Source organism: Bos grunniens, chromosome 20 (genome assembly GCF_055505025.1).
Source record: "Bos grunniens cultivar Pamir isolate PY7600 chromosome 20, Bosgru_T2T1.0, whole genome shotgun sequence".
Classification (NCBI taxonomy): Eukaryota; Metazoa; Chordata; class Mammalia; order Artiodactyla; family Bovidae; genus Bos; species Bos grunniens.
In genome coordinates, this window is record NC_141184.1 from 40,632,873 (window position 1) to 40,646,298 (window position 13,426).

The 13,426-nt window shown below is 40.8% G+C and overlaps 1 protein-coding gene across 6 annotated transcripts in view; it reads left to right on the plus strand.

Annotated features, from left to right (window-relative positions):
• NNT (nicotinamide nucleotide transhydrogenase) overlaps positions 1–13,426 on the plus strand; it is a 92,531-nt gene that overhangs the window by 17,373 nt on the left and 61,732 nt on the right. For all 6 annotated transcript variants that reach the window (XM_086361637.1, XM_086361635.1, XM_086361639.1 and 3 more), the window contains 3 exons: positions 1,850–1,937; positions 6,400–6,488; positions 9,620–9,807. In XM_086361637.1, the coding sequence (XP_086217763.1) occupies positions 1,850–1,937; positions 6,400–6,488; positions 9,620–9,807 (365 nt within the window). The remainder of the gene's footprint in view (positions 1–1,849; positions 1,938–6,399; positions 6,489–9,619; positions 9,808–13,426) is intronic.

A 13,426-nucleotide genomic window follows, 5' to 3' on the forward strand; every position in this document is an offset into this window, starting at 1 on the left:
TAGGTCCTGAGCTGATATATGCAAAAGGCGTAGTTAGAGATGAATCGTCTAGTATACTTACCCGTATTGCTGCTGCTGCTGCTGCTAAGTCGTTTCAGTCGTGTCCGACTCTGTGCGACCCCAGAGACAGCAGCCCACCAGGCTCCTCCGTCCCTGGGATTCTTCAGGCAAGAACACTGGAGTGGGTCGCCAATTCCTTCTCCAATGCATGAAAGTGAAAAGTGAAAGTGAAGTCGCTCAGTTGTGTCTGACTCTTCTCGACCCCATGGACTGCAGCCTACCAAGCTCCTCCGTCCATGGGATTTTCCAGGCAAGAGTACTGGAGTGGGGTGCCATTGCCTTCTCCGACTTACCCATACAATATGTGATAAATCATTATCTAACTCACACACATAGGCGTGTTACTGTGATGACATGCTCCTCCTAGTTCACTGTGTTCATGTGAGCCTTTTTGCTCTCCTCCAAAACAGGCCCACTTTTATCACTTTTCCCCACTACCAACGTTTTCTTGTACATTTCCTGTGTAATCTGTCTCGTTTTTTTTTTTTTCCCCCCAATACAGCAACTAAATCTTTTAATCAAAATTAATTTCTTCCCGTGGCCTTTGAGTCTTTATCATCTTTGCTCTCTGAAACTTTTTATCACTTGGATTCAGAACTAACAAGTAATATAATCATTAAAATATTTTTTCTTGCTATAAGTAATAGTAGTAACTATTACATGCTTTTGCATTGATTATTATAAATTTGTTTTACAAAAATATGACCAGGTAAAGGTTTTTTTGTCAGCTAGTAGGTGGATCTTATCATCATAATGCTTGCATTATGATTATAATCTTTGCATTATAATGATAAGGTAGAGTGTTTGTTACTGAGTGTGCAAAAGTACCTTTTAAGTATAAAATAATATGAAAATGAAATTAATGTAATAGGTAATTTAATGTAGTAAAAATACCCAGTAAAGAAAACTTGGTATAAATTGCTAGTTTTTGATGTATAGAGTGTTTCTTTAGCTAAAAACATACTTGCCAGGCACTTATTGTGATTCTTTATGGTAAGGGCTTTACTGAATTATCTTATTCAGTCCTTAAAACAACTCTAAGAGACCCTTATTGTCCCCAGTTTAGAGATGAGGAAACCAAGAATTAGAGAATTAAAGAAATTTGCCCAAGGTCACAAAACTAGTTAGTGACAGAACTCAGATTTGAATTGAGATCGTGCTGTCTCAAAATATGACAGTTCCAACCATTAGAGATCAGGGGAAGTGTTTTTGGTTATGAGGTTGGAATTTTGTTATGTATGAACAGATAGCCAACCTCATTTTTTAATTTTAAAGATTTTTTCCCCATATTATATAAATGCTACACAGTCATCAAAGAAAATTTGGATGATAAAGTAAAGTTTAAAGTACCTGTAGTCCTAGCTGCCAAAGCAAACTGTTGTTAGCATTTTCTTATCTTCCCTTCGCTTCTCTTATTTTATCCGAGCTAATTTTCTGTAGTGGTCATCATGAAGTCAGAGAGCATCATGGGTAAGAGTGTGTCTGCAGGCAGGATGCTAGGGTCAGATGTCTGGCTCTGCCATTTAATAGCTGAGGGACCTCGGTCAAGTCTCTTTGTCTCTCCATGCCTCAATTTCCTCACCTATAAAATGAAGATTATAGTTATATTTATCCACAGGGTTGTTGTGAAGATCAAAGGAGTAAGTATATATGCAGTACCTAGAGCTGTTTTTGACAGATAGTACTTACTGTATAAATTTTAGTTGTTCTCTAATAATTTTGATAATATAAGCTTAAGTTCTTTAATTTTATAGACTTATTTATCCACTTATTTGTCTATTTTCCTAAGTTACAAGGCTGTTGTACTAGCAGCAAATCATTTTGGACGGTTTTTTACTGGTCAGATCACAGCTGCTGGAAAAGTTCCTCCAGCTAAGGTAGGTTAAACTTTTAATGTTTCTTTATAGTGTGAATTAATTAAAGGCAAGGATATATACAGTTATTTAAAAATTTTTGTTCTCTGTTAATGTCACAGTGATAACTTTTGTGTCACGTGTAATATATGGTGGCACCTCAAAGTTGCTTAAGATTACTTGGGAAAAAAAGAATTTTTGACATTTCTGGAAGTTCTAAGGTTTTTTTTTTCCCTTTCTGTTTTTTACTTTCTAACTTGAATTCTTAAAGGGATTTGGGTGACTTATTACTAGTTTTTTTAAAACTTCGTGACACCATTTAGCAAGCTCTCAACTTCCCAGTGATTGTGACATTTTGGCTTGGGAAGGACTTGGTTTTCTCACTTTTTGCCAAATTTTGGGTCAAGAGGACAGTAAATAGTAGGTGGTGTAGTCAGAGTATTTGGCAGGGGGAAAGGCCGCAGTTTCTTTAGTCTATATTTAGAGCAGAGAGGAGCAGGAGATAGGTCAGGGTGGCTAAGTGAAAGAATAGATTATGCTGTGACCTTCACGGCCACATGTCGTAAATGGCAGTATAAGCACTTTGGTAAAGTATAGGAAACAGGACCTTAAATATTGTCACCTATCTGCAGAGTACACTTTGGGGGGTATAGGTGTACTTGGTGCTTCCTGCTTTTACGTACTTTGTAATATCAATCCAGAGCTCTCACACAAAAGAAATCCGGAAAAAATGAAAAAAAAAAACAATAGCAGCTTTGAGAACTCTAGTATATATGCTAGTGTGTATATAGTGTCTCTGTATATCTATCTAGTATATTATATAAATTATATGCTGGATTATATACTATATAATATATATATATACACTGAATAGTTATATGCTAGATTTCTAGTATATATACTAGTAGATATATATATCTAGTATATAGCATAGTATACCTAGTATATAGCTTCCCAGGTGGCGCAAGTGGTAAAGAACCCACCCGCCAATATAGGTGGACTTAAGAGATGCCAGTTCAGTCCCTGGGCTGGGAAGATCCTCTGGAGGAGGACATGGCAACCCACTCTAGTATTCTTGCCTGAAGAATCCCATGGACAGAGGAGCCTGGCAGGCTGCAGTCTATGGGGTCACACAGAGTCAGACCTGACTGAAGTGACTTAGCACACACATATGTTTAGTATATAGTATATATATCTAGTAGATATATGTATATATCTACTAGGATATATACTAGAAATCTAGTATATAACTATATAGTATATGTATTATATAGTATATAACCCAGTATATAGTATATTACTTTAAAAACAGAGCAGGTGGGACTTCCCTGGCGGTCCAGTGGTTAAAGTGTCACGCTTCTACTGCAGAGTTTGATCATTGGTCAGGGAACTAAGATCCCTCATGCCTTGTGGTGCGGCCAAAAAAATCAACCCCCCTCACCAAAAACTCCCCCAAAAGAGTCCAGGTGAAGCAGGTGAAGATGATGGCAAGTGGTCCAAGTGGAGCCAGAACACTTAACAAGAACATACAAAGAGACAACGCAGAGGTCTGATACGTAAGGTGATTACATCCGGACTTCTTTCTTAGGATCATAAGTAAAGGTCTAGCCCTCATGGTGGTCAGAAGTTGGCTGCTGTTCTTAAACTGGCTGAATGCTTTGATGCACAATCCACTACTCAGTTTTGGTTAGAACCTTTCTGGAATTATATGAAAGTTGAGAGGAAAGCTGTGATTATAAAAGATTAAAAAGTGAAACAGAAGACAAGGAGTAAAGGAAAGAGAATCAGTCAGCTTTTAAAAGGTGGAAAAGTGACTGTCTTTACTGAGAATTTAAACTGCAGCATAAGAGATTTTAGTTACATGTCACAAACACTTTCCTGATATCAAAGAATTAGATAATAGATGGCCTTTTCAGGGTAGAATGAATATTTTGAGTTTCCTTTAAACATGGAGTGTTCTTACTTGTCCAGAATGAGCTAAAATCAATTTATTGATGGCTGTGATATGCCAGGCACTGTTGTAGGAGCTGGGAATATGGCATGAACAAGACAAACAAAATCCCTCCCATATGTAACTTACATTCTAGTAGGGCCCACAGAGAGGAAATAAACCATAGGAGATTTTTTAATATATGGAGGAAATGAACAGGATGGTATGGTGGGTGGGTAATGGGAGCAGGTTACTGTAGTTAGGGTGATGGGGAAAGTGCCTGTAGCATTTAAGTTGGGACCTCAAGGATGGGAAGAAAGAAAGGGGGGTTCAGGATTCTGGGCCAGGGGAGAAGCACCTTTAAAGACACTGTGATGGGATGGAATTCAGTGTGCTCGAGGAGAATGAAGGAGGCCTCTGGTCTTGGGGTGTGGTGAGTGAGGTGAAGTGTGATCTGAGATGATGTTGGAAAGGTAGGTCAAGGCTGGATGACGTGGGTCCTGTCTTCTTGGTCTTGTTTCAGAATTCAGATTGTCTTGCAGATGCGGGAAAGTCTGATTTAGGACTGTTTTGGAAAAACTCCACTCTTGCTTGTGTTTCTGATACTTCCTGTTACCAAATTTGTGGGGATTTTCCCCACCCCAGGCACTCCTCCGGCACCAACTGGGCACCCTACGGTTTCACTGAATTCTCCCACTGTCTACTTGGAGGTAGCGTCACATCTCACAGGTTAAGGGCTCAGGCCCATAGGACTGCCCTCACCTCTCAGATGCCAGTCACAAGTCTAGATTGCTACCTATGCTTCTGACAGGTGGGCTGTAAACCAGAGGTTCCCAACCCCCCTCCTTCGGTTTGATTAATTTGCTAGAGCTGCTCACAGAACTCAGGAAAACAGTTTACTTCCTGTTGATCAGTTTATTATGAAAGGATATGATAAAGGATAAGATGAAAGTCCTGTTGGGAGAGGTGAGCAGGGCAGGTGGGAAAGGGTGTGGGGCTTCAGTGCCCTCTTTGGGCCCTACTCCTGGAAGCTCCCAGAACCCTGTATTTTGGGGATTTTTATGGAGGCTTCATAAGTAGGTATTTACTCCATTTCCAGCCTCTGTTCCCTCTCTGGAGAACGGATTCTGTCTTTTAAATTATGGGATCTTTTGTTATTTCTTGATTCAGGATAACTTGGCCCAGTCTTCTTTTCTTTCTTTCTCTCTCTCTCTCTCCCTTCCTTCTTCCTTCTTTGTTTCTCTTTTCCTTCCTTTCCAGGGATTGGGCTTTGGTATGTGGAGTGGGATGGTGCCTTGGGGCCCAGTAGCATCTTATTCCCTCTGGTCCCTCTTTGTCTCCCTTCCTGTAAATCCCGTCTGCTCCTTAAACAAAGCATTCCCATTAAGGTTGATAAATGAGATCTCTAAAACACTGCCCAGAGGTCACTGGAGCACAGTTCCACTAGCCTAGTCTTCTTGAAGAGGTGCAAGAAGTGGGCATGATGGGTGGGTGGGAATTTATAAACTTCACTGTGTCTGTGGGTGTCTGTCTGTCTGTCTCTCTTTTTTTTTAGCAGGAACAAGGAGTTGCCTTCAATTGACTGCGAAGTATAATAGGGACTTTTCTCTGGAAGGCCCATTCTAGGCTAGAGACAACATTGTTCTTAGCTTGTTTAGAATGAGGAGACTCTTGTTTCTGAGGAATTCTTTGATTTCCTTGGCTCCAGTCCTGCCTTGGTTAGAGGGATTAGTTACATTGGTTTGGATTTCAGATACAGTTCATTCACAATGGATCAAAGTTAGGCACTTGGTTCCCTCTCTTTCTTGTAGAAGCATTTGAGCTCAAAATAGGATTAGATGCTTCACAAAGTTGTACCCATCTCTGAAACTTATTTTGATGTTTTATGAGCATAAAGAAATATTACCCTGGGGATTCTATTAGAAGTAGCTTTGATATGGTGGGGAAGAACCGTCAGTCTTTAATATTCCCAACACTGCTGATGCTGTATATAGCTTTTACAGTGAGATGCTGGGTATCACACTGTTTTAGTGAAGTTGTTCTAAACTTTACTTTTTTTTTAAGATTTACTTAATTGTGACTGTTTTGAGTCTTCGTTACTCTGCATGGGCTTTCTTTAGTTGTGAGCTGGAGCTGTTTCTCTTTGCGGTGTGCGGGCTTCTCATTGCGGTGGCTTCTCTTGTTGCGGAGTGCGGGCTCTGGGGCTCCTGGGCTTCAGTAGTTGTGGCTCAAGGGTTTGGTTGTTCCTTGGCATGTGGAATCTCCCTGGACTAGGGATCAAACCCGTGTCTCCTGCATTGGCAGGTGGATTCTTAACCACTAGACCACCAGGGAAGCCCTATTTTAAACTTTTGAAAAACAGTGGTGGTCCAGTTAAAGGGTAGTCTATCCACTCAGTACATTTTCTAAGGACTGAATATCGTCACCAGCACCACTGGGTGTAATGGTGGATGCTAAGTGTGATACCTGGCCCTGAGAGGTACTGGCTGATGATTTTACATAATCACTTGATCATGAACTGTATTTTAAACACGCGGGTTCTGTTTTCTCTCCTAGATTCTGATAGTTGGTGGTGGCGTTGCTGGGCTGGCTTCTGCAGGTGCAGCCAAGTCCATGGGTGCCATTGTTAGGGGATTTGATACAAGGTGAGTGCTATACTCGTGATTGCTTTAAGGTAAAAACATTTTGCTTCAGGTGAATATTATGTTTTCCTTAGAATTTATAAACTGAAGTAGTGCATTGAAACTGTTGTATGACTTCTTTCCATTTAAAAATATTTCCACTTTTTCACAGTTTACTCAAAGTGAAAATGTATTACTTAGTGGGGAAAAAATTTTAAGGACCCAGACACAGTACATCAGAGACTATTTAAAAAAAGAAAAAGAAAACAACTCACACTCAGACTTGTATTTTCACGTAGATTAGCAATGGGACCAGATCGGCAGGGTTTGCTAATCTCTCTCCTGACTTTCTTGTGTTTCTCTACTGTGTTTTATTTCTGCTTGAAATGTGTTTAGGCACTAGGTAGGGCTTGAAACGGAGAAGGCAATGGCACCCCACTCCAGTACTCTTGCCTGGAGAATCCCATGGACGGAGGAGCCTGGTAGGCTACAGTCCATAGGGTCGCTAGGAGTCGGACACGACTGAGCGACTTCACTTTAACTTTTCACTTTCATGCATTGGAGAAGGAAATGGCAACCCACTCCAGTATTCTTGCCTGGAGAATCCCAGGGACAGAGGAGTCTGTTGGACTGCTGTCTATGGGGTCGCACAGAGTTGGACACGACTGATGCGACTTAGCAGCAGCAGCAGCAGGGCTTGAAAAAAGGTGTTGTGAGTTTGAAGAAGGGGAGTAGTATGAGCAACATCTTGGAGAGCAATAGGGGGGGTGAAGGGTAGGGGGTTGAGAGGCATGCTCTGCGTTGAAGGATGGAAGCAGGTGAAGTATATTGGGCAGCAGTAGAGCCTCCAGATGAAAGTACTTGATTATGTCCATTGCATATTTGTTTAAAGCAGACACATCATCATTTTCCTAGGATTTCTTTAAAAGAGAAGTTTGATTAGAATTGTTCTTCATTTCAGGCCGCTGTATAGCACAGGGAGCTTGGTTTGGAGCTCTGTGATGACCTAGAGGGGTGGGGTGTGGGGGAGTGGGGAGGGAGGTCCAACAGGGAGGGGATACATGTATACACATAGCTGATTCGCTTCACTGTACAGCAGAAACTGACACACACATTGTAAAGCAATTATACTCCAATAAAAAAAATACATGAAAAAAATGTTCATTTCAGAACACACTTTTTTGTTGTTGTTTAATCACTAAGTCATGTTAGACTCTATTGCAGTCCTGTGGCCAGGCTCCTTCTGTCCATGGAATTTTCCAGGTAAGAATACTGGAGTGGCTTGCCCTTGCCTCCTCCAGGGGATCTTCTTGAACCAGGGATTGAACCCTCGTTTCCTGCTTGGCAGGTGGATTCTTTACCACTGAGCCACCTGGGAAGCCCTGTCACTTTCTTAAAGTGTAAGACAGTGGATTATTGGGACTTCTCTGTGGTCCAGTGGTTAAGACTCCACACTTCCACTGCAGGAGGCTTGGGTTTGATCCATATTGTGGAATTAAGATCCTGCGTGCTGCTCGGCCAAAAATAATTCAAAAGATAATGTATTATATCTGAAGTGAAAATCCGGGGGAAGGACTCCCTTTTCACACTAGAGGCAGCAGCTCATCACTCATCAGGGCTATCCAGGACCAGGATCTTTCTGTCTCTCTCTGCTGTCCTCAGTTCTGGCTGAGGTATGAACGTCCTTGTTCAAGCTGGCAGAAATGGAGAGAAGCTCATGTTCATCCATGCCTTACTTTTCCTGCCCTGCCTTCTACATCCTACCTGACCGTGGCGGTTATCATGGGGCTGAAGGGCTTAGACCACTACTGTTTCCCAAATTTCCCTGATGATAAGGATGACCTGCAGCTCTTGCTAAAAATAGAGATTCTGGTCCCTCTGCTGGAGATTGTAATTTCAGTGGTTCTGGAGAGGAGCTTGGCAATTTGAATTTTTTTTTTACTTTAATTTAATTTTTTAACTTTACAATATTGTATTGGTTTTGCCATATATCAAAATGAATCCGCCATAGGTATACATATGTTCCCCATCCTGAACCCTCCTCCCTCCTCCCTCCCCTGAATTTTTAACAAGTACTTGGAGTGATTGTTGTCATTAGGGAGATTGGGATTCACTGTAGTGGACTGGATGTGGTGAGTTAAACACACTAGAGCTGAGAGCTTTATTGGCTTTGGTTTTCCAGCTAGTACATAGAACTTGGCTAGTGTTTATTTATTTTTAACCTGAATGCATTTTTACATAAGTTAATTGTGTTGGTTCTTCACATTTATGCCATTTTTACATAAGTTAATTGTGTTGGTTCTTCTTACTATTTATGCCATTTATAGATTGCTTTTCTCAAACACAATTTAGTGCGGACTAGGGGCAAAAATCGCTTTGTAACAATATTTCTAAGTAAAAGAGTCTTTTATGTGGTTAAGTCCCCATAGTTGGAATGTTTACAAAGGATTTGACTGATGTCAAATCTGAATGTTGGTCAGATCTCACTTCATCATTGACAATGGGACCTCTGTCAGGAAACAAAACTGATGACTGGAGTTGGCAGTAGTGAAATTTCTTTTGTGACTTAGCTAAGTGATTTAGTTAATTAAGTTAGTAGAATTTCCTATAGTTTTTTTTTTTTTTTTTCCGGGAGAAAATATCATAAAAGTGTTACCTGTCTTTAGAAAAAAATGGAAACAGTCTGGTCAGAGATCTCAAAAAAAGGAGTGTCCACTTTTGAATTTATAGTTTTCTTAACAATGTGTATACAAATGATCTTTTTTTCTTAACATTTTGTTTTGTATTGGAGTATAGTCTGTTAACAATGTGTTAGTATCAGGTGGACAGCAAAGGGACTCAGCCATAGGTATACATGTATCCATTCTCCTGAAACTCCCCTCCCATCCAGGCTGCCACATAACATTGAGCAGAGTTCCCTGTGTTATACAGTAGGACCTTGTTGGTTATCCATTGTAAATATAGCAGTGTGTACATGTCCATCCCAAACTCCCCAACTACCCCTTCCCCCCGTCCTTCCCCTCTGGCAACCATAAATTTGTTCTCCTGAGTCTGTGAGTCTCTTTCTGTTTTGTAAATAAGTTCTGTAAATGATGATCTTAATTTCTGTATTAAGGACCTGAAATAACTGCTGCTTCCCCTTCAATAATCACCAGGGCCGCAGCTTTGGAGCAGTTTAAGTCTTTGGGTGCTGAGCCCTTGGAGGTGGATTTGAAGGAATCTGGTGAGGGACAAGGAGGATACGCAAAGGAGATGTCCAAAGAGTTCATTGAGGCCGAAATGAAGCTCTTTGCTCAACAGTGTAAGGAGGTGGACATCCTTATCAGCACAGCTCTTATTCCAGGTGTGTCATTACATTAGGGGTTATTGCTAAAGCGCCTTTATGAACGGTATTTTAAAATGAGAGTGAGTTTAACGTCAGGATTCAAGTAAAGATAGATTTACTTCTAGAAAAAAAGAAAGCACATGAAAGGCAGAAAAGACAAAATCACTGTGGCCTCTGGAGAAAAATGGTCATTCATGATGTGATATATTTTCTTCAGTTTCTTTTCCTGTATATTTTTATCTGTGTTTACAGATTATGTACAATATTAGATTTATAAGTAGTTTCCTCTGTTTATACCCTTGAAAAATTGGTTTTTAATTTACTTCTGTTCTCTTTGTTAAGATACTACATTCTTATTATAGGAAATCCAAACAGTACTAAAAAATGTGAAGGAAAAAAGTGTACATTGAAAGTTCCACTAGAGATGACCATTATTAATATCTTGATGATTGTTTTTCTATACATGAGAGATAAAGAGAGGGGGCTTTGTGTGTATGTATTTATGGAATTTCCAGTATATATTTTTTTACTAAAGGATATGATACTTTGTCATGTTCTAGTTACTTCCTTTGAAGTGTTTGGTCTTTGCACCCAAATCATGAGCTCCTTGATAGAAGGAATCACTTAAGTCCTTTACAGTATCTTCTTCTAAAGAATATTTTTCAGTCAATAGATGATGGATATCCAAGCAGCCAGCATTTATCAATAGTAAATAGTACACAGTAGCTTGATCTAGCAAGATTTGGGCGTGAAGAGGCTCCCTCTTTTTTATTGCTACTTCCTCTCCTGTCCTTTCCTTCTGTTATTGAATAATGAATACCAAGTTGACTCTTATTTTTTTCCCTTTCCAAAAGAAAGTGGGCCAGATAATGAGAGCTTACAGGTTCAGATTACTTGCGTTTGAACCTATAAAGGAGCTTCGCTTTCTCTAGGGGACTGTGGAGGATCAGGGGAAGCTGCTTTGTCATGAGGTTATGGGAAGTGGGAAGTTCTCTTCTGGCACTCCTCCCCCTGCCCCTGCCAAATCTGGCTAATATACACCTAACAGCAGGAGATTGATTGGCATCATATCTATGAGCTTGTGGGGGAAATTGTGCCTCCCAGGCTCTCCGTTGTGTCCTCTTTGCCCACATGGTACCTGACAGGTGAGCTGCTCTCTCCAGGTACTTCCATCCCCCTGGAGCTGGCCAGATGAAGCAGATAGCGGGAAGGTGATCTGGGCTCAGCCCCTAGAGGAATCTGTGTGTGGAAATGAGACTGGGGTTGGTTACTGGAGACAGGTGCAGACCAGACAGGACAGGAGCTGCTATTTGTGAAATCTGCTGGCAGCAGAGGACTCATGGACAAGCCACGGCAGGAGAGCACCTCAGGGTCATCCTTTCCTGTTGTGGCAGTGGCTGCTGGCTCACCTCTTACACAGTTGGTTTTGAAGGAGGTGAGGTAGCCTTTGCTGTAGCCACCATGTGACCGTTGAAAGGTTAGCAGGCTACTGGCCAGAGGAGTTAGGACCTGAGTAGATATAACAAGTGGCCAGTAGAGGGTGCTAAAGCATTTACTCATGCAGTAAAATGGGGAGGCTTTGAAGCTGGTAGTTTTAGTGAAGCCATATTCTTTATAAAGAACTGAGGATAATTTGGGCATAGTGTATAGAATTATCATTATTATTTTTAAAAATTTTTGTTGGAGTATGGTTGCTTTACAATGTTATGTTAGTTTCTACTGCACAGCATAGAATTATTATTGATTGTAAAGCTTTAAGTAATAGAACTCAAGACTTCTTGTATAAAAAACATTTGGACTTTCTGGGCCTACCCCACAAAGGGTTTTTTTTTTTAACCTAAAAAAGGGGCATATGATGAGTTGACTTGACTTTAACCTCTCATTTTTTAAAAAAAATAAATATCAATAGTTAATAGTAAGTATACTTTAGCAACAGGTCAAATTATATGATAGTGGAATATAATATATACTATACTATGCAAAAAGAAGTTGAGGAAGTTTTATGAATCTGTTTTGCTGAGCCTTTCCTGTTTTCAGTCTTTTCTGAAGCAACCGGCTCAGAGCACTTTAAACCTGTACAATGTCCTTGACCAGTGCCATTGACATGAGCTTGCACTCATAAGGCTGATCTTAAAGGACTTTTCTGTTACTTTTTTTAGTAAACCCTCCAAAAGAGAAAAGCTAATTCAAATATTATAAGGAAGATGGTCTTTTAAAGATCTTTCACATCCCTAGGGGACTGAAACTTGAAAGTACGAGCATTTAAAAAAAAAAAAAAGATTGAATTATATAAAGGTCCACGTGCTCTTTGAAAAATAATGCCCTTGGCATTATACCCTTATTGACGTTTGTCCCAAGCCTTTGCATGTGTGTGTCTTGCTCTTGAAAGACTGCTGGAGCATAAGTTGTTCTAAAGTTTTCCTTGAGTGGATCCAAAGGGGATTAAGTCAAATGTCAGAAGTTCCCCAAGTAGCAATTCCTTAGACAGAGATCCTTGCGGCTGTGCTGAAGACCTGGCCAGGATAAGACCATTAAGAGAGGAGCATGGGCAGTTAGCTTGCTTCAGGCAGCAATCATGCTGAGTGGGTAAATTTTCATTCCTCCTAGGCACACATTAGTCAGTGGGCTTGGACACACAATTACATTGTACTTAGGAGGATCGTAGGTAGAATGAGATGTTTCTATAGCTAGCTGCTTATTATGCTGCCTGCTATCTTTTATTTTTTTAGTTTATTTTTAATTGAAGGATAATTGCTTTACAATATAGGTTTCATTTCTGGCACACATCAACATGAATTAGCCACAGGTACACATACGTCCCCTCCCTCTTGAATCTCCCTCCCACCCCCAACTCTTTCCCACCCCTCTAGGTTGTTAGAGAGCCTTGGTTTGAGTTCCCTGATTCACACTGCAAATTTTCATTGGCTATCTGTTTTACATACGGTAGTGTATGTGCTTCCACGCTACTTTCTCCATTCGTCTCACCCTCTCCTTCCTCCCCTCCACCTATGTCCATAGTCTGTTCTCTGTGTCTGCATCTCCACTACTGCCCTATGAATAGATTATCAGTACCATCTTTCTAGATTCCATGCTGTGTTGTGCTTAGTTGCACAGTCATGTCCGACTCTTTGTGATCCCATAGACTGACTCTATCCTGCCAGGCTCCTCTGTCCATGAGGATTCTCCAGGCAAGAATACTGGAGTGGGTTGTGATGCCCTCCTCTAGGGGATCTTCGCAACCCAGGGATGGAACCCAGGTCTCCTGCATTGCAGGTGGATTCTTTGCCATCTGAGCCACCAGGGAAGCCCAAGAACACTGGAGTGGGTAGCCTATCTCTTCTCTAGGAGAACTTCCTGACTCAGGAATCAACCTCGGTCTCCTGCATTGCAGGCAGATTCTTTACCAGCTGAGCTTCCAGGGAAGCCCCTAGGTTCCATACATATGTGTTAATATACGATATTTATTTTTCTGTTTCTGACTTCACTTTGAAGTTCATCCACCTCATTAGAACTGACTCAAATGCATTCCTTTTTATGGCTAAGTAGTATTCCATTGTATTTATGTACCACAGCTGCTTTATCTATTCATCTGTCAATGGGCATCTGGTTTATGCTGTCTGGATCCTCTAGATCCTCT